This window comes from Salmo trutta, chromosome 35 (genome assembly GCF_901001165.1).
Source record: "Salmo trutta chromosome 35, fSalTru1.1, whole genome shotgun sequence".
Taxonomy (NCBI): domain Eukaryota; kingdom Metazoa; phylum Chordata; class Actinopteri; order Salmoniformes; family Salmonidae; genus Salmo; species Salmo trutta.
The window spans coordinates 11,546,079-11,567,708 of NC_042991.1; the positions used below are offsets into that span (position 1 = coordinate 11,546,079).

The 21,630-nt window shown below is 45.1% G+C and overlaps 1 protein-coding gene across 2 annotated transcripts in view; it reads left to right on the forward strand.

The window, feature by feature from the left end:
- The window catches only part of cep128 (centrosomal protein 128), a 40,814-nt gene that overhangs the window by 11,439 nt on the left and 7,745 nt on the right, over positions 1-21,630 (forward strand). For both annotated transcript variants that reach the window (XM_029733324.1, XM_029733325.1), the window contains exons 12-21: positions 892-1,034; positions 1,428-1,715; positions 2,537-2,860; positions 4,632-4,958; positions 6,677-6,841; positions 8,077-8,253; positions 16,065-16,124; positions 16,310-16,502; positions 20,115-20,164; positions 20,966-20,989. In XM_029733324.1, the coding sequence (XP_029589184.1) occupies positions 892-1,034; positions 1,428-1,715; positions 2,537-2,860; positions 4,632-4,958; positions 6,677-6,841; positions 8,077-8,253; positions 16,065-16,124; positions 16,310-16,502; positions 20,115-20,164; positions 20,966-20,989 (1,751 nt within the window). The remainder of the gene's footprint in view (positions 1-891; positions 1,035-1,427; positions 1,716-2,536; positions 2,861-4,631; positions 4,959-6,676; positions 6,842-8,076; positions 8,254-16,064; positions 16,125-16,309; positions 16,503-20,114; positions 20,165-20,965; positions 20,990-21,630) is intronic.

Genomic DNA, 21,630 nt, shown 5'->3' on the forward strand with positions numbered 1-21,630 from the left:
CCACCGGTCTAATGTCCATTGCTCATGTTTTTTGGCCCAAGCAAGTCTCTTCTTATTATTGGTGTCCTTTTAGTATTGTTTTTTTTGCAGCAGTAGTAACTCTGGGTGTTCCTTTCCTGTGGCGGTCCTGATGAGAGCCAGTTTCATCAGCGCTTGATGGTTTTTGCGACTGCACTTGAAGAAACTTTCAAAGTTCTTGAAATGTTCCGTTTTGACTAACCTTCATGTCTTAAAGTAATGATGGACCTGTCGTTTCCCTTTGCTTATTTGAGCTGTTCTTGCCATAATTGGTCTCAACCCCACCCTGTGCAATTGGGTCGTGGGCCGCCCCCAGGTGGTGAAGGTAGGAAACATCATCTCCACTTCGCTGATCCTCAACACTGGGGCCCCACAAGGGTGCGTGCTCAGCCCCCTCCTGTACTCCCTGTTCACCCACGACTGCGTGGCCATGCACTCCTCCAACTCAATCATCAAGTTTGCAGACAACACAACAGTAGTGGGCTTGATTACCAACAACGACGAGACACTCTACAGGGAGGAGGTGAGAGCACTCGGATTGTGGTGTCAGGAAAACAACCTCTCACTCAACGTCAACAAAACAAAGGAGATGATGGTGGACTTCAGGAAACAGCAGAGGGAGCACCCCCCTATCCACAACGAAGGGACAGCAGTGGAGAAGGTGGAAAGTTTTAAGTTTGATTTGTTTAACACTTTTTTGGTTACTACATGATTCCATATGTGTTATTTCATAGTTTTGATGGCTTCACTATTATTCTATAATGTAGAAAATAGTTAAAATAAAGAAAAACCCTTGAATGAGTAGGTGTTCTAAAACTTGACCGTTAGTGTACGTGTTGTCTGACTTCGATGTGTTGTTGTTGTTACATTTAGACCGGTTGTCGGAGCTGGAGAGAGAGGTGCAGGAGCTGAGAGCCCAGCTGAGCAGGACATCTGTCCTCAGTGAGGTGGACGATCTCAGGAGGACTCTGGAGCGCAAAGACCGAGAGAGAACACAGCTCTGCAACCAGGTCGAGGTACGTGTGTATGTGCGTGCGTGTCGATATGTAGGTGTGTGTTATGCATGTCTGCCTGAGTGAGGTTGAATCAGATTGTCTTTATGCCACAGCTTCTGTTTGCTGCAAACGCTCTCTTGATCTGGTTAAATGTGCCAAGTAAGACAACAGTCAGAGTAGAACATCAGTCGTCTAGCTAGCTAACAGTCATTTTTCCGCCTCATAGAGCTGAGATCTGTCAGTTCACTGAGTGGAAATATCAAACGCTCCCCACTAAGCACAAAGATATAAACAACTTTGTAGTGGAAATATTTCTGACTTAATAAAGGTATAGAGGATATATTCCACCGTTTTTTTTTGTCTGCACTATCTTCACTGAATCTCTCTCTCTTCTTCACCGTCTTCCAACCCAAGGTGTTGTCGTCAGACCTGGCGAGGCGCGAGCAGCAACAGTTGAGGATGCTGGCGCAGTTGAAGGAGATCCAAGGCCGTTCGGAGGCGTGTGCTGCCGAGAGGGCCCGGGCCCTGCTCAGGGCTGAGGAGGCTGAGGCCCGGCTCCAGGACAGCTCCACGAGAAGGGAGGAGCTGAAGACCAGAGCCCAGGAGGCAGTCAGACAGTGGAGGGCCAAGTGTAAGAGGATGGAGAGGGACATGGAGGAACTGAGGGGACAGGCCCAGCTGGACACAGAGAAAGCCAAACAGGTCTGTATTGAGACTGGGAGGTGACGGTGCATTGAAAGAGATGCATCGAGGTAGGTTTTGTGGATGACACTTGCTGATTAGAAGAGTGATCAAGTGCACTCCTCTGTTACTCTTGGTAAAGCTTTCTAATAGCCAAAGAGCAGCTGCCAAAGTGTTTTTCGGACTCATACTGGCCTTATGAGGCTGAAGAAGACAAGGCTCATTTACAGGGGATTGGAAGCGTGAACTGCTAGATCTACTGAGGCTGCTGGTATGGCTGGCTGGCCTTAGCTAAGTGATTAGCTGTAGTTAGTCAGCCAGGCATTATTAGTGGGAATGTCACCGCTCTGTTTCTTTCTGCGCTATGAGTCACCTCAAAACTCTCTCCCCAGCAGCAGCTGACTTGCTGACTGACTGACTCACACCTGGCTCGCTCGCTACGTGACAAGAATGAATACCCTGAATCATTTCTCCTCTTAATAAATTAGGAGGCAGAGAATGAAGTGCTCAATTAACTGATTAGGAGTGGAGCTCTGAGCTGGGAGAAAGCCTTGCAGACAGTCTCTCAGACAGCAGATTAGACAGTGGGGTGATTTGTAAGAGTTGGATCAGAGACAGAAAGGCGAACCAATCTTTCTTAAACAGACCAGGGCTAGGCCTATAGCCTTAATACAAATCTGAGCTGAGCGACAGCTTTTCACTATCTACATTGAAGCTGGTGTTTGCACTTTAAATGCATTGTCCTCTTCACTTCTCCCCCTTCATTTGTCTTACTCTCATCCCTCTCTTCTTTTCCCCTCTCCTCCTTTTTCACCCCTCTCATCCCTCTCTTCTCCCCCCAGGCGTGTAAGGAGAGAGAGCTGTCCCAGGCCCAGCTGAAAGCCTTCTCCCAGCAAACTGAAGGGGTGCGCAGGGAGCTAGCGGAGGTGCTGGGGCGTCTGGCTCGGAGCGAGGAAGAGGTGCTCCGTAAAGACGTGGAGCTGTCGGAGACGCGGGCACGTCACCTGGGCCTAGAGCAGGAAGTGAGGGATGTGAGGGAGGCCTCCATAGCCCTGGAGGAGGAGGCCCAGCGGCAGTCTGTCCTGCAGGTTAGGCTGAGAGAGGAGAACCAGAGTCTGGAGGAGAGGGCTGAGTCCATGGCCCGACGCAGCCAGAGAGACCAGGAGGTAGGCTATTTCATAGCAGAGTCTGAAAGGGCACCCTATTCCCTAATATACAGTTGAAGTCGGAAGTTTACATACACCTTAACCAAATACATTTAAACTCAGTTTTTCACAATTCCTGACATTTAATCCCAGTAAATATTCCCTGTTTTAGGTCAGTTAGGATCACCACTTTATTTTAAGAATGTGAAATGTCAGAATAATAATAGAGAGAATTATTTATTTCAGCTTCTATTTCTTTCATCACATTCCAAGTGGGTCAGTAGTTTACGTACACTCAATTAGTATTTGGTAGCATTGCCTTTAAATTGTTTAACTTGGGTCAAACGTTTCGGGTAGCCTTCCACAAGCTTCCCACAATAAGTTGTGTGAATTTTGACCCATTTCTCCTGACAGAGCTGGTGTAACTGAGTCAGGTTTGTAGGCCTCCTTGCTCGCACATGCTTTTTCAGTTCCGCCCACACATTTTCTATGGGATTGAGGTCAGAGCTTTGTGATGGCCACTCCAATACCTTGACTTTGTTTTCCTTAAGCCATTTTTTCACAACTTTGGAAGTATGCTTTGGGTCATTGTCCATTTGGAAAACCCATTTGCGACCAAGCTTTAATTTCCTGACTGATGTCTTGAGATGTTGCTTCAATATATCCACAATTGTCCTCCCTCATGATGCCATCTATTTTGTGAAGTGCACCAGTCCCTCTTGCAGCAAAGCAGGAGTGACAACATGATGCTGCCACCCCTGTGCTTCACGGTTGGGATGGTGTTCTTCGGCTTGCAAGCCTCCCCCTTTTTCCTCCAAATATAACGATGGTCATTATGGCCAAACAGTTATATTTTTGTTTCATCAGACCATAGGACATTTCTCCAAAAAGTATGATCTTTGTACCCATGTGTAGTTGCTAACCGTAGTCTGGCTTTTTTATGGCAGTTTTGGAGCAGTGGCTTCTTCCTTGCTGAGCGGCCTTTCAGGTTATGTTGATATAGGACTCATTTTACTGTGGATAAAGATACTTTTGTACCCGTTTCCTCCAGCATCTTCACAAGGTCCTTTGCTGTTGTTCTGGGATTGATTTGCACTTTTCGCACCAAAGTACGTTCATCTCTAGGAGACAGAACGCGTCTCCTTCCTGAGCGGTATGACGGCTGCGTGGTCCCATAGTGTTTATTCTTGTGTGCTATTGTTTGTACAGATGAATGTGGTACCTTCAGGCGTTTGGAAATTGCTCCCAAGGATGAACCAGACATGTTGAGGTCTACAATTTTCTTTTCTGAGGTCTGATTTCTTTTGATTTTCCCATGATGTCAAGCAAAGAGGCACTGAGTTTGAAGGTAGGCCTTGAAATACATCCACAGGTACACCTCCAATTGACTCAAATGATGTCAATTAGCCTATCAGAAGCTTCTAAAGCCATGACATCATTTTCTGGAATTTTCCAAGCTGTTTAAAGGCACAGTCAACTTAGCGTATGTAAACTTCTGACCCACTGGAATTGTGATACAGTGAATTATAAGTGAAATAATTTGTCTGTAAACAATTGTTGGAAAAATTACTTGTGTCATGCACAAAGTAGATGTCCTAACCGACTTGCCAAAACTATAGTTTGTTAACAAGTAATTTGTGGAGTGGTTGAAAAACGAGTTTTAATGACTTCAACCTAAGTGTATGTAAACTTCCGACTTCAACTGTATTGAACTGCTTTTGCCCAGGGCCTAGACATTAAAACTTTGGGCTTTAAAATTATGAATGAACTAAGCATAAAGTGACTTTCTAAGGAGTTACATAGCCTCCAGGCAGCCATGAAGGAGTTAACCACCGCCCGTGCCCAGCTCACCACCCGTCTAGCTGATGAGGCGGCGTTCAGGACGGAGCTCCAGAGGAGTGGGGCGGAGGGGGCAGCGCGGCTGGCCGCAGCCCAGGAGCAGAGGGCTTCCCTGGGGCAGCAGCTGGAGCTGGAGAGGGAGGTACACCAGAGGGAGCTGGCCAGTCTCAGAGCCACTGTGCAGAATGGCAGGGCCAAGCAGGATAGAGACATACAGGAGACACTACGACTCTGTATGAAGGAGAGGAATGAGATGGAGCATCACCTCAAGGAGATCAAGGTAGGTACTGGTTCGTGTAAGGCGCGTTCAAACTGCACCTTAGTCCGGGGCTAGGTGATTTTAGCCCGGGGCTCGGTGATTTTAGCCCGGGGCTAGGTGATTTTAGCCCGGGGCTAGGTGATTTTATCCCGGGGCTAGGTGATTTTAGCCCGGGGCTCAGTGATTTTAACCCGGGGCTAAGTGAGTGTTCACACTTGCAAATTGTAAAGTGGGCTAGCACCAACCTTAGCCCAGGGCTAGCTGGCCCTGCTCCGGAGCAGAGTTGGCACCGACTTTCCAGGGTTAGCCCCAGAAACACGTTGCCAAAATAGCCCGTGTGAAACGGGGTCAAGAACAACGCCTAGAATGCTTTTACTGTTCAATCACAAAAGCAGCACATTCACTTAATTGACATGTCCTCATGATGCCTGCACGTTATTTTGATAAGTAAACTCATATCATTTGAATCCTTCCAACTAACACTACAAACTGCTGGAACGGCAGCAAACGCTCCATTTTCCTCCATTGTCATAGCTTTTCTATTGACATTTAATTGCATGTTACCATGATAATAATATTGTCGCATGATTCCGCCTGGATCATGCACAGCATTCTCTACGGGGCGAGATCGAATTTCAAAAGGGAGCAAGGTTTATTCAAACCATCACTGTTAGAAATCAAATGCTAGGCCAATGTCTGTTAGCCCAGGGCTTTGGAATACAAGTGTGAATCCTTGTATCCTCCAGGGTTTAAGCTTAGCCCAGGGGTAACAAATGCTTGTGTAAACACAGGCTAAGCTAGCCCAGGGCCAGTCTAACCCGGGGCTAAGAACAATGAAGTGTGAGAAGGCTTGTAGAGTAGTCCTCACAGTTCGTGTATCGTATATTCTCCACTGCTTGTTATTAGCTTTATAATAGCTGTGGATATTTTAGCTCCTTGTAATTAATATTAATTAATTAATATTAATTAATTACAGGGGCTAAAATCTGTCGTTCTGCCACTGAACAAAGCAGTTAACCCACTGTTCCTAGGCTGTCATTGAAAATAAGAATTTGTTTTTAACTGACTTGCCTAGTTAAATAAAGGTAAAATAAATATTACTCCCTTGTAATTAACCTTGGTGGAACAACGTCAAGGTAACCCATTATTATCTGGAGTGGAAGTGGGAATTTCTCAGGAAAATGTTCAGCTCCGTTTTTCTTTAATGTGATTTCAATTTCCTCCTCTTTGCCTATCCATGCAGTCCCAGACCTCACACGCCCAGTGCTTTGAGCCAGGGTGAATCTAGGACAGTAGGTTCCTACAGGCTAGAGGTGGATAGGAAGGCCTGAATATTTACACTCTGCTTCCTCCTTCCCTTCAGTGTAACTAGCTCATCAAGGCAGCTAGGCAAATAGGGGCTTGGACCCTCCTGAAATCCACACACAAACCTGAGTAGAAGCTGTTCAGGGTCCTGTTGGTTCCAGACTTGGTGCATCGGTACCACTTGCCGTGCGGTGGCAGAGAGAACAGCCTATGACTTGGGTGGCTGGAGTCTTTCCCTTCCTTCCTTCCTTCCTTCCTTCCTTCCTTCTCTGAGCTCATGTTCACAATCCTCCATCTTCCTTCCTCACTTCTTAAAAACACTGGAAGAAAACCTTCTCCTGTGTTTTTTAAAAGGTTGGCTAGGGTTTCCAATTTTAACCCATTTTATTTATTAATACATTTTTTGTAATACGTTTTGCGCATCCGCCCTGCAGGCGGATGCCGCTTCGGACAAGGAGCTGGTGAGGGTTCTGCGTGTGAAGCTGGACAGGATGAAGACTGAGTGTGACCGGATGACAGAGGAGCTGAGCGAAGGAGAGGAGCAACGCTCACACCTCCGCAGGAAATACCAGCTACTTAAGCAGGAACTGGATGACAAGGTGAGCCTAAAATCTCCAATCCAAAATTACATCTAGAATCGCCTTCCTATTTCGCAACAAAGCATCCTTCACTCATGCTGCCAAACATACCCTCGTAAAACTGACTAGCCTACCGATCCTTGACGATGTCACTTACAAAATAGCCTCCAACACTACTCAGCAAATTGGATGTAGTCTATCACAGTGCTGTCCGTTTTGTCACCAATGCCCCATATTTGTCGCCAAACCCACTGGCTCCAGGTCATCTATAAGTCTCTGCTAGGTAAAGCCCAGCCTTATCTCAGCTCACTAGTCACAATAGCAGCACCCACCCGTAGCACGTGCTCCAGCAGGTATATTTCACTGGTCATCCCCAAAGCCAACTCCTCCTTTGGCCGCCTTTCCTTCCAGTTCTCTGCTGCCAATGACTGGAACGAATTGCAAAAATAACTGAAGCTGGAGTCTTATATCTCCCTCACTAACTTGAAGCATCAGCTGTCAGAGCAGCTTACCGATCATTGCACCTGTACACAGCCCATCTGTAAATATCCTCATCCAACTTCCTTATCCCCATATTGTTATTTATTTCCCCCTTTGCACCCCAGTATCTGTACTTGCACATTCATCTTCTGCACATCTATCCCTCCAGTGTTTAATTGCTAAATTGTAATTATTTCGCCACTATGGCCTATTTATTGCCTTACCTCCCTAATGTTACTACATTTGCACACACTGTATATAGAATTTTCTATTGTGTTATTGACTGTACGTTTGTTTATCCCATGTGTAACTCTGTGTTGTTTGTGTCGCACTGCTTTGCTTTATCTTGGCCAGGTCACAGTTGTAAATGAGAACTTATTCTCAACTAGCCTTCCTGGTTAAACAAAGGTGAAATAAAAAATGTAAATAAATGATCCACACATCCACACACAGCCTCCCTCTCCCCTGGCCCCCTGGCCGGTTAGTTTACATTGACATATTGATTATGTATTGATGAATGTATCTCCGTAGAGACCCAGAGAGTATTGACTCTGTATGGGGAGGTGGAGCTGACACTATAACGTGGAGAGAGAGGTCCGATGTTCAAGGTTGTCTCTGCCCAGCCTGTCCATCCGTCCGACAGTTTTTTTTCTTCTAGGGTCTCTTCTGTTGTGATGTTAGAAATGGAAGCAAGAACAAGCCGTAATAACCAGAGTTGTACACTTGAATCACCTCTCTCTCTGTCTCTCGCTCGCTCTCCTTCTTCCTTCCTCCAGGTGAAGTGCATGGTTCAGGGAGAGGAGCGGAGGCGTGGGTCAGAGGAGGCTGTAGCGACACTAGAGGACAGACTGTCTCGTCTGGACACTGAACAGGAGTCCATCCTCAGTTCTGTAGCAGAGGAGATCGACGCTGCCTGCAGAGCACTGTTCAAGGACTCCCAGGACAAACTCAAAGTAAACACGCACCATCAACTATTCCCGATAGGCACACACTCATACACACCTGTACCTATTCCGTACTCACAGCCCTACACACCCTAACGTGTTCCATACACACGTACTATTGTCTACTCATCCTTTGTTCTTCCGAACACACACATTCATATTATTCTTTATTCAATACATGCACTCCTACACACCCTTGCCTATTCCTCACACACACCCTTACCTATTCCACACACACTTTAACACACCCTTACCTATTCCACACACACTTTAACACACCCTTACCTATTCCACACACACTTTAACACACCCTTACCTATTCCACACACACTCCTACACACCCTTGCCTATTCCTCACACACACCCTTACCTATTCCACACACACTTTAACATACCCATGCCTATTCCTCACACACCTATACCTATTCCTCACACACACTTTAACACACCCTTACCTATTCCTCACACACACACATATACCTATTCCTCACACACCCATACCTATTCCTCACACACCTATACCTATTCCTCACACACACTTTAACACACCCTTACCTATTCCTCACACACACACATATACCTATTCCTCACACACACTTTAACACACCCATGCCTATTCCTCACACACCTATACCTATTCCTCACACACCCATGCCTATTCCTCACACACCTATACCTATTCCTCACACACACTTTAACACACCCATACATATTCCTCACACACACATATACCTATTCCTCACACACCCTTACCTATTCCTCACACACACTTTAACACACCCATGCTTATTCCTCACACACACATATACCTATTCCTCACACACACATACACCTATTCCTCACACACACTTTAACACACCCTTACCTATTCCTCACACACACATACCTATTCCTCACACACACTTTAACACACCCATGCCTATTCCTCACACACACATATACCTATTCCTCACACACACATACACCTATTCCTCACACACACTTTAACACACCTTTACCTATTCCTCACACACACATATACCTATTCCTCACACACACTTTAACACACCCTTACCTATTCCTCACACACACACACACACACACACTTTAACACACCCATACCTATTCCTCACACACCCATATACCTATTCCTCACACACACTTTAACACACCCTTACCTATTACTCACACACATACATACACCTATTCCTCACACACACTTTAACACACCCATGCCTATTCCTTACACACCTATACCTATTCCTCACACACCTATACCTATTCCTCACACACACTTTAACACACCCATACATATTCCTCACACACATATACCTATTCCTCACACACACATATACCTATTCCTCACACACCCATACCTATTCCTCACACACACTTTAACACACCCATACCTATTCCTCACACACACACCCATACCTATTCCTCACACACACTTTAACACACCCTTACCTATTCCTCACACACACACACACACACACACACACACTTTAACACACCCATACCTATTCCTTACACACCCATATACCTATTCCTCACACACACTTTAACACACCCATGCCTATTCCTCACACACCTATACCTATTCCTCACACACACTTTAACACACCCATGCCTATTCCTCACACACCTATACCTGTTCCTCACACACACTTTAACCCACCCATACATATTCTTCACACACATATACCTATTCCTCACACACCCATACCTATTCCTCACACACACTTTAACACACCCTTACCTATTCCTCACACACACCCATACCTATTCCTCACACACACTTCAACACACCCATCACAAAAGCGGCACATTCACTTTATTGACATATGCTCGTGATGCCTGCACGTTATTTTGATAAGGAAACTCATACCATTTAATCCTTCCAACTAACACTACAAAGTCTACAACTGGAACGGCAGCAAACGCTCCATTTTCCTCCGTTGTCAAATCAAATCACATTTTGTCACTTGCGCCGAATACAACAGGTGTAGACCTTACAGTGAAATGCTTACTTACAAGCCCTTAACCAACAATGCAGTTTTAAGAACAATACTCCCAAAAAATAAGAAATCAAATACAAATAAATAAAGAGCAGCAGTAAAATAACAATAGCGAGGCTATATACAGTGGGTACCGGGACAGAGTCAATGTGCGGGGGCACCGGTGTCGAGGTAATATGTACATGTAGGTGGAGTTATTATAGTGACTATGCATAGATAATAACAGAGAGTAGCAGCAGTGTAAAAGGGGGGGGGGGCAATGCAAATAGTCTGGGTAGCCATTTGATTAGGTGTTCAGGAGTCTTATGGCTTATGGCTGTTTAGAAGCCTCTTGGACCTAGACTTGGCGCTCTGGTACGGCTTGCCGTGCGGTAGCAGAGAGAACAGTCTATGACTAGGGCGGCTGGAGTCTTTGACAATTTTTGGGCCTTCCTCTGACACTGCCTGGTATAGAGATCCTGGATGGCAGGAAGCTTGGCCCCAGTGATGTACTGGGACGTATGCACTACCCTCTGTAGTACTTGCGGTCGGAGGCCGAGCAGTTGCCATACCAGGCAGTGATGCAACCAGTCAGGATGCTCTCTATGGTGCAGCTGTAGAACCTTTTGAGGATCTGAGGACCCATGCCAAATCTTTTCAGTCTCCAGAAGGGGAATAGGTTTTGTCGTGCCCTCTTCACGACTGTCTTGGTGTGATTGGACCTGGGACGGCAGGTAGCCTAGTGGTTAGAGCGTTGGGCCAGTAACCAAAAGGTTGCTGGATTGAATCCTTGAGCTGACAAGGTAAAAAATCTGTCGTTCTGCCCCTGAACAAGGCAGTTAACACACTGTTCCCCGGTAGGCCGTCATGGTAAATAAGAATTTGTTCTTCACTGACTTGCCTAGTTAAATAAAGGTTAAAATAGATAAATAAATGTTTAGTTTGTTGGTGATGTGGACGCCAAGGAACTTGAAGCTCTCAACCTGCTCCACCACAGCCCCGTCAATGAGAATGGGGGCGTGCTCGGTCCTCCTTTTCCTGTAGTCCTCAATCATCTCCTTTGTCTTGATCACATTGAGGGAGAGGTTGTTGTCCTGGCACTACACGGCCAGGTCTCTGTCCTCCTCCCTATAGGCTGTCTCATTGTTGTCGGTGATCAGGCCTACCACTGTTGTGTCATCAGCAAACTTAATGATGGTGTTGGAGTCGTGCCTGGCCGTGCAGTCATGCGTGAACAAGGAATACAGGAGGGGGCTGAGCACGCACCCCTGAGGGGCCCCCGTGTTGAGGATCAGCGTGGCGGATGTGTTGTTACCTACCCTTACCACCTGGGGGCGGCCTGTCAGGAAGTCCAGGATCCAGTTGCAGAGGGAGGTGTTTAGACCCAGAGTCCTTAGCTTAGTGATGAGCTTTGAAGGCACTATGGTGTTGAGCGCTGAGCTGTAGTCAATGAATAGCATCCTCACATAATTGTTCCTTTTGTCCAGGTGGGAAAGGGCAGTGTGGAGTGCAATAGAGATTGCATCTCTGGATCTGTTTGGGCGGTATGCAAATTGGAGTGGGTCTAGCGTTTCTGGGATAATGGTGTTGATGTGAGCCATGACCAGCCTTTCAAAGCACTTCATGACTACAGACGTGAGTGCTACGGGTTGGTAGTCATTTACGCAGGTGACCTTGGTGTTCTTCGGCACAGGGACTATGGTGGTCTGCTTTAAACATGTTGGTATTACAGACTCAGACAGGGAGATGTTGAAAATGTCAGTGAAGACACTTGCCAGTTGGTCAGCGCATGCTCTGAGTACACGTCATGGTAATCCGTCTGGCCCTGCGGCCTTGTGAATGTTGACCTGTTTAAAGGTCTTACTCACATCGGCTGTGGAGAGCGTGATCACACAGTCGTCCGGAACAGCTGATACTCTCATGAATGTTTCAGTGTTATTTGCCTTGAAGCGAGCATAGAAGTAGGCTTGTGTCTGATAGGCTTGTGTCATGACTTTTCTATTGACATTTAATTGCATGTTACCATGCCTATTGCATGTAACACCCTCATCTATTCCTCACACACTTTAACACACCCTCACCTATCCCTCACGCACTTTAACACACCCATACCTATTCCTCACACACACCCTCACACACTAACACACCCTCACCTATTCCTCACACACTAACACACCCTCACCTATTCCACACACACTTTAACACACCCTCACCTATTCCACACACACTTTAACACACCCTCACCTATTCCACACACACTTTAACACACCCTCACCTATTCCACACACATTTTAACACACCCTCACCTATTCCTCACACACTTTAACCTAAACCTGTAGCGGTGTTGTTAGAGAGGTGTAAAGATAAAGGTTTTTGTTGGGTCAACAGGCAGGTATTTACACTGCCGATGTGAATAATGTAGGAATAGTGTAGGAGAGAGAGAGAGTACTGCTACACACATCAGCAGAAGAGACTGCCTAGTGTAGCCTGTTTGCCAGACAGCCAGTGGATAAGACGCACCATATATACACAAGTCACAGCACAGGGGTAACCTAACCAATAATACCTCATACAGTAATAATGATTAGTGACTCAGAGGTCTATCTACATTAGATGATTTGCAATAATCTGTATTCATTCACAGAGTGAAGAGTGAGTTGGTAACATGTGTGTTTATTTGTTTGTAGTCCAAAACACAAAAGGCCTTTAAATGTCCCAGTCTCTTAGGACAATACAAAATATTCCCACAAACCCTGTCCTGTTCCCTCTCCGCTGAGTTTAACGAACCCAGTTAGCCCTCTTTGCTCCAGCATATAGATTTTCCAATATGCACCGAGGCGAGTCGGCCTAATGCAATGTTCATCTGTAATTTGTCATGTTATAAAGGAGTCAAACTGTGTCAAGGATTGGGCTAATGAGGGGGATCATTAAAGTTAAAGGTTAGAGAGAAACAAGCGGCATTAAGCTGCCTTTCATTAACTATTGCATAACTATAACACCTCCTTCATGCTACCCCTCTCCTCCTCCTTCCTATTTTCCCTTCCTTCTAACCCTCCTCTTCTTCTTCATCCTTATCTTCTTCTTCCTCCTCCCTCTCTTCCTTGTCATCCTCCCCCTACTCTCTACTCCCTCTCTTCTCTCTCTTCCTGGAGAAGTTTTGAACAAACAGCTGTTTATATAGGCAGTATGCATCTCACACCCTGCTCCGACATCACTGCTCTGCTGCCTGTTCCGTCTCTCTTTCATTTCACCTGGGTGCTGTCTGTCAAACAGAGCTTTTTACTCCTCCTATAATATATCCTGCTCTTTCACACCGTTTTATCAGCCTCCCAACATTACACACTGGGCTTTTGATCGCTAAAGGGTACAGGGAGAGAAAGGGGCAGGTTGCTACCTCTGTACATGATCACACACTTTCACACAGTTGTAGACGCACGTACGCACATGCAGGAAAGCAAGCGCACACACACACACGTACACACTGTCTGTTATGCCCAACTCTGTCTGTCACTGCTGACCCACGCAGAGACACAGGCTGTGTTGACAGCAGAAGGGTATGTCAGGGGAGCGGATGTTTTTTTTTATGTGACAGTCAGAGAATGTTGTCTGTCTCTCCCCACTGTGTGTGTGATGTTGCTGGAAATGGCCATTTATAGCTCCCACTCACCGTTCTGAGGAGGTAGGAGCAGTTTAGGGCTGTGGGATTTCTACACATACAAATCTTTATGGGTTCCAAACTTCTAGACCTAACTAGAGGTCGACCGATTATGATTTTTCAGCGCCAATCTCGATTATTGGAGGACCAAAAAAAAAGCCGATACCGATTAATCGGCCGATTTTTATTTTTTATTTTATTTTGTAATAATGACAATTGCAACAATACTGAATGAACACTTATTTTAACTTAATATAATACATCAATAAAATCAATTTAGCCTCAAATAAATAATGAAACATGTTCAATTTGGTTGAAATAATGCAAAAACAAAGTGTTGGAGAAGAAAGTAAAAGTGCAATATGTGCCATGTAAGAAAGCTAACGTTTAAGTTCCTTGCTCAGAACATGAGAACATATGAAAGCTGGTGGTTCCTTTTAACATGAGTCTTCAATATTCCCAGGTAAGAAGTTTTAGGTTGTAGTTATTATAGGAATTATAGGACTATTTCTCTCTATACGATTTGTATTTCATATACCTTTGACTATTGGATGTTCTTATAGGCACTTTAGTATTGCCAGTCTAACAGTATAGCTTCCGTCCCTCTCCTCGCTCCTACCTGGGCTCGAACCAGGAACACATCGACAACAGCCACCCTCGAAGCAGCGTTACCCATGTAGAGCAAGGGAAACAACTACTCCAAGTCTCAGAGCGAGTGACGTTTGAAAAGCTATTAGCGCGCACCCGGCTAACTAGCTAGACCTTTCATATCGGTTACACCAGCCTAATCTTGGGAGTTAATAGGCTTGAAGTCATAAACAGTGCAATGCATTGCGAAGAGCTGCTGGCAAAACGCATGAAAGTGCTATTTTGAATGAATGCTTACGAGCCTGCTGCTGCCTACCACCGCTCAGTCAGACTGCTCTATCAAATCATAGACTTAATTATAACATAATAACACACAGAAACACGAGCCTTAGGTCATTAATATGGTCGAATCCGGAAACTATCATTTCGAAAACAAAACGTTTATTCTTTCAGTGAAATACGGAACCGTTACGTATTTTACCTAACGGGTGGCATCCATAAGTCTAAATGTTCCTGTTACATTGCACAACCTTCAATGTTATGTCATAATTACGTCAAATTCTGGCAAATTAGTTTGCAACGAGCCAGGCGGCCCAAACTGTTTAATATACCCTGACTCTGCGTGCAATGAACGGAAGAGAAGTGACAATTTCACCTGGTTAATATTGCCTGCTAACCTGGATTTCTTTTAGCTAAATATGCAGGTTTAAAAATATATACTTCTGTGTATTGATTTTAAGAAAGGAATTGATGTTTATGGTTACATACAGTCGTGCAACGATTGTGCTTTTTTCGCAAATGCGCTTTTGTTAAATCATCCCCCGTTTGGCGAAGTCAGCTGTCTTTGTTAGGAAGAAATAGTCTTCACAGTTCGCAACGAGCCAGGCGGCCCAAACTGCTGCATATACCCTGACTCTGTTGCAGAGGTGACACATTTTCCCTAGTTAAAAGAAATTCATGTTAGCAGGCAATATTAACTAAAGATGCAGGTTTAAAAATATATACTTGTGTATTGATTTTAAGAAAGACATTGATGTTTATGGTTAGGTACAAGTTGGATCAACGACAGACCTTTTTCGCGAATGCGCACCGCATCGATTATATGCAACGCAGGACAGGCTAGATAAACTAGTAATACCATCAACCATGTGTAGTTAACTAGTGATTATGATTGATTGATTGATTGTTTTTATAAGATAAGTTTAATGCTAGCTAGCAACCTACCTTGGCTTCTTACTGCATTCGCCTAACAGGCAGGCTCCTCGTGGAGTGCAATGATAAGCAGGTGGTTAGAGCGTTGGACTAGTTTAACCGTAAGGTTGCATCCCCAAGCTGACAAGTAAAAATCTGTCGTTCTGCCCCTGAACAAGGCAGTTAACCCACCGTTCCTAGGCCGTCATTGAAAATAAGAATGTGTTCTTATTAACAGACTTGCCTAGTTAAAAAATATTTTTATATAAAAAAAAAAAAATTTAATCGGCAAATCGGCGGCCAAAAATACCGATTACCGATTGTTATGAAAACTTGAAATCGGCCCTAATTAATCGGCCATTCCGATTAATCGGTCAAACTCTAGACCTAACCGTCTTTGTTATTTCTAGGCCATATCCCTCAATCCTGGACTCCAGAAAGACCCTCATCGCTGGTTGGCTGAGACCAAGGTACACTACATTATCCATCTTTTACGGAGATACTTTAAAAGCATTGACCCACCTGTCGCTATTGGGAGAAACTGACACTTCATCAGGTTTTTTGGGGTGTGAATGTTAGAGATTGAGAAACAACCTGCATGTGTGACATTGTGGGTATGACTGCATTATGAAAGGAGGCTGTGTGTGTGTTCCAGACCAAGCTGCGTTGGCTGTCTGAGGAGGTGTCTGTCCATGAGGCCAGAGAGAGAAAGCTGCGTCGGCAGGTCCAACAGGACAGAGAACAGCTGAAAGGACTGAGACAGAGCAGAGACTCTGAAAGACAGGCCCTGCTACAGAGACTGGACCAGCAGGAGAAACTACTGCACTCCATCAGCACAGAGAAGAAAGGTAGGGCTGGATCCGATTGATTGATTGATTCATTCATTGAGGGCCAACTTCTAAATCTCCCGTACATCAGTTTAAGAGCTGCAATATGGGCTCATTCAGGCTTTTTCTGTTCCATCTAGACGGTTGCTAATGAATTGTCCGACATGTAGCTAGCCTCATTATGGTTGTGTTTCTATCTGCTCGAGTGTCCTTGTTTTTGTCTGTAGTTCTTAATTTGTGTTAATTTCTGCAAATGCACTTGGTTTGTTCCTCTCATTTCTTCCTCCCACACATTCACATCCACACAGGGAAGCTCTTCTCTCTCCCAGTTTCTAAACTAAACTCTTGATAATGAGTTAGAGAAGGTGGACCCAGCAGAGCAGGTTTCATCACAACAACCAGGGGAACCTCCATCTAATTCTTAGCTCCCTCTTTCCTCTGTTTTACACAGACTGACAGACGGACAGACAAAGACCTAATCAACCAGTCTCTCTCATTCAGACGTGCTGTGCTGCTCTGGCTGGAACAGCGTGGCATTGTGTAGTAATGGGGGGGTCGATACAGTTACACATCGCTATGTTATTTTGGACAATATTATATCGATACTTCAATATTTGTTTTGCTAGGTTGCGTTAACTAGTGCTAATCGACTGTACCTGCGCAAAAACTCTGGTAATTTTTATCGTACAGCTACTTTGTTCTCCATCTTCTATTTAAATAGGTAGATAGTCTAGCGGTTAAGAGCGTTGGGCCAGTAACCGAAAGGTCGCTGGTTCGAATCCCCGATCCGACTAGAGCACCGTTTCCACTGGCACTTAAAATTAGGGCCAAATTTGAGCTGACTCGGGTCGGGGTTTCGAACCAGCGACCTTTCGGTTACTGGCCCAACGCTCTTAACCGCTAGACTATCTACCTATTTAAATAGAAGATGGAGAACAAAGTAGCTGTACGATGAAAATTACCAGAGTTTTTGCGCAGGTACAGTCGATTAGCACTAGGTATTCTGAAAATCGAGCTGGTTCAAGGGAAACCAGGGCCAGCGCAGCCCAGTTTCACAACTAGCTTGATTAGAATTCTGGTTGGTGACGCCGTTACTATGCAACCACCAGCTGATCACTGCTGGATGCTAACAGGTTTAGCTAGCTCGTCTGGGCTTGTGGCTGTTAGCAAGCAAATGGACAAGCAGTACTGCAGTAGTCAGACATAACACGAATTACCACCATAGCTAGATCCTTGATTCATTTTTGTGCTACACAATAAACGTTTATGTATGAGAACAGTCAGCCCAATAATGGTAGCTACCTATCGTCAGAGTTGAAACAAGCTCGCTAGCTAACGTGAGCTAGCAGGAATTATAGCTGGCCAGGTCGTATTGAAAGCTAGCTAGCTAGCTACATCATATCGAACCTGTCTTCTAGTTCGCTTGGTTAGCTAGCTAGCTAATAAGCAATGCCATGGCAAGCAAGGTAGTAATTAAGTTAGCTAGCCTTTTATGCTAGCGACGACGTTAACCGTTTAGCTAGCTAGCAAGCTAAATATGTGGCTCTGAGTCTGGCTGGCAATGGCTGGAGTTTGGGTTAACGTTAATTACAGCATGGTGAGGGTGAATTACATTCATCAACATCTTGCTAGCTAGCTAGCAACATTAGCGAAGCCAGCTACACAGTCACATATTGGCTACCTAGCAACATGACATAATTTCAAATTTCTGGAGGCAGTGGAAACGCAAATTCAGCTAGCCCACCAAGCTGACTTTCTAGTGCCAATGGAAACGGAGTTTGGGTGAAAATTCTGTCGATGTGCCCTTGAGCAAGGCACTTAACCCCAATTGCTCCTGTAAGCCACTCTTGATAAGAGCATCTGCTAAATGCCAAAAATGTAAATAGTGAGCCAACATGTTTTCAGCATTTTTATTTCTCTGAGTAATCAAAACTAATTTTCTCATGCTCTCTTGTCTCGCTGCAGCAGACATATAGTGAGCAATATGTTTGGAATATCAAATCACAATAAAATCGCTGTATCGATTAGCAATAGATATAGAATCGTGAGAATCACAATATATATTGAATCGGCACCTAAGTATCGTGATAATATCGTGTCCCTGGCCGTTATCAGCCCTTACATTGTGGATCCTAGACACCATAGTAATTTGTATTTTTATTTAACTTTTATTTAACTAGGCAAGTCAGTTAAGAACAAATTCTTATTTACAATGATGCTGTCTAACCCCCAACTCTGCCTTCCCCTTGGGAAAGAAGCTGGTAGCTGTATATCTTTGGCGCGATTTGGTACAAAATAGAAGAAAACTAAATTGGGCCATCTGGAAATGTTCTCTCTCATTAGGAACGAACAGCAACACATCTTAGATGTATTTGTTCTATCTAGATATACGGTTCACTGGGTGCACTCCTTATGTCTTTGATCATCGTAACTTACTTCAGAAGTTTTCAGAGTTTTTGGTTGCTGACAGTTGCTGCCAGTGTACTTTTCTCCCTCTTACTTTTCAATTGGTTAAGTTCAGGTCAGCCAACTTAAAGGCCCAGTGCAGTCAAAAACTACATTTTCCTGTGCTTTATATATATTTACACACTGAGGTTGGAATAATACTGTGGAATTGTGAACATTATGATAATGCCCTTTTAGTGTAAGAGCTGTTTAAAAATACTTTGAAATTAGTTAATAGACCGATAAGAGTTCCAAACTTCTCTGCCAATAGCGGCTAGTTTTCAGTTTTCCCATCCCCACTCAGACCACTCCCAGACAGTCCTAGTCTTGTTTCAGAAATTGCTCTTTGCTAAGAAGATTTTTTTGTTTGTTTTCAATTAAAATGTTAAATAACAATCACAGTTGATATTGAGATAAAAACCGCTGCCTTGGAACTTTTGCCTTCTTTCTTAAACACTACGGTGGTACTTTTCAGAGGAAGTTTTTCTCTTGCGTACGGTCTAACTTTTAACAACTCCCTATTTACTAAAACACAGTCTGTGGTAGATAGCTGTTGGATTACAGGTCTTGCCTCAGTAACTGACTTTCACACATTCAGATTAAGGGACTGAGTGAGCGAGAGAAGGCAGTTTGGCAGTCTGTGACGTTCTCTCTCACGTCATGTGGCCCGTCGTCTTTACACCCGTTTAGACTGCCAGAGTCTCGCCGGTGCCATCTGGAGATTGGCAAGTGGCTCAGTGGCTGCTTGGGTATTCCTGAGGTGGCGGCATGGGGTTCCGGCTGGGTGGGCACGTGGTGGAGTGTGTGTGAGTATGAGTGACAGAGGTGGGCAGGGACAGAGGGACCAGGGTAGAAAGCAGTCATCCAATGCCTAGTGATTGAATATTGAATGTCTGAGCTGGGAGCAGCCTCCTCTCCCAGCCCAGCCAGCCTGCTCAGCTCTCAGCTCAGCAAGACAGCAGACAGCAGGGAGTGGGAGACCAATGAGCAGCAATCACAGCAATCTATTTGATTTGACCAAGTTTAGGGAGGTGTTGAGACTGACAGCAAGGTTGTTCAGAATAGGAAAAGTTTCATAGCCACTGATAGCATGGCTAGTCAAGGTGTTAAGGCTGTGGGTCCCAAATGCCTCTGTCTATGTGAATATTATATTAGATGGTAATTATTAATGTGCTTGTCTCATTAAAGAACTCCTGGAGAAGACTCGGAGGAAGGAAAATGAGATGAGAAGTCTTCAGGTGAGCCAGACACCCATGTTGGCCTTGCTCTTCTGTCTGAACAATGCAGCCTGCTGTCCAGGGCCCCAACACACAGACTCACCCTCAGACAGAGTACCCTGTTATAGTACTACCTCCTCTCTCTCTTCTATTAAACATCACTACACACCATCCCCAATCCAGCTATAACGTCCTAAACCCCATGGCAGTCCTGTCCAGTCACACAGTCTGTTTTCCATTTTCTCCTCAAAGTGGTGTGTGTGTGTGTGTGTGCGCGCGTGTGTGTGTGTGTGTGTGTGTGTGTGTGTGTGTGCGTGTGTGTGTGTGTGTGTGTGTGTGTGTGTGTGTGTGTGTGTGTGTGTACTGGGGCCCATCTGTGTCTGTACGTGTGTGCACCTGCTATAATTAATCAGTCCCCTCGGACCCAGCCAGGCCTTTAATTAAGAAGAATGAGGAGTCGAGTTCAACCGCACACTGCTGCCACCCAACAGCCAGCGCAGTCACAGGACGGGGGGAGGAGGGGGAGAGAGGGAGGGAATCTAGCAGGTGTGGGGATGGATGAGTGACAGGCCTATAAGACGCATCGCATCACTTATGCATCATTAGAGAACCAACATCACTCAGGAGCCAGATGAAAGGGAGGAGAGAGAGGAGCGTGTTCTCCACAGCTTCTTCTGTTCCGTCCCCTGTTGCTTGTTTATTGGCAATACACACGCCGTGCTGACTCACTGTTTAGTGGTTTAAGCTTTGACACGCTTTCAGTCACTCATACACGTCTTTTGGTCATTAAACAATAAGTAACTGTGGTTCTTGTCTTCACAGGATCGTATCTTGGATCTGGAGATGGTAAGATTTGATTGTTTATACACTACGTGACCAAAAGTATGTGGACAGCTGCTCGTCGAACATCTCATTCCAAAATCATGGGCATTAATATGGAGTTATAACAGCCTCCACTCTTTGAGAAAGGCTTGCCACTAGATGTTGGAACATTGCTGTGGGGACTTGCTTCCATTCAGCCACAGGCATTATTGAGGTCGGGCACTGATGTTGGATGATTAGGCCTGGATCGTAGTCGGCTTTCCAAGTCATCCCAAAGGGGTTGAGGTCAGGGCTCTGTGCAGGCCAGTCAAGTTCTTCCACACCAATCTCGCCAAACCATTTCTGTAGGGACCTCGCTTTATGCATGGGGCATTGTCATGCTGAAACAGGAAAGGACCTTTCCCAAACTTTTGGAAGCACAGAATTGTCTAAAATGTAATTGTATGCTGTAGCGTTAAGATTTCCCTTCACTAGAACTAAGGGGCCTAGGCAGAACCATGAATAACAGCCCGAGACCATTATTCCTCCTCCACCAAACTTTACAGTTGGCACTATGCATTGGGGCAGGTAGCATTCTCCTGGCATCCGCCAAAGCAGATTCGTCCGTTGGACTGCCAGATGGTGAAGCGCGATTCTTCACTCCACAGAATGCATTTCCACTGCTC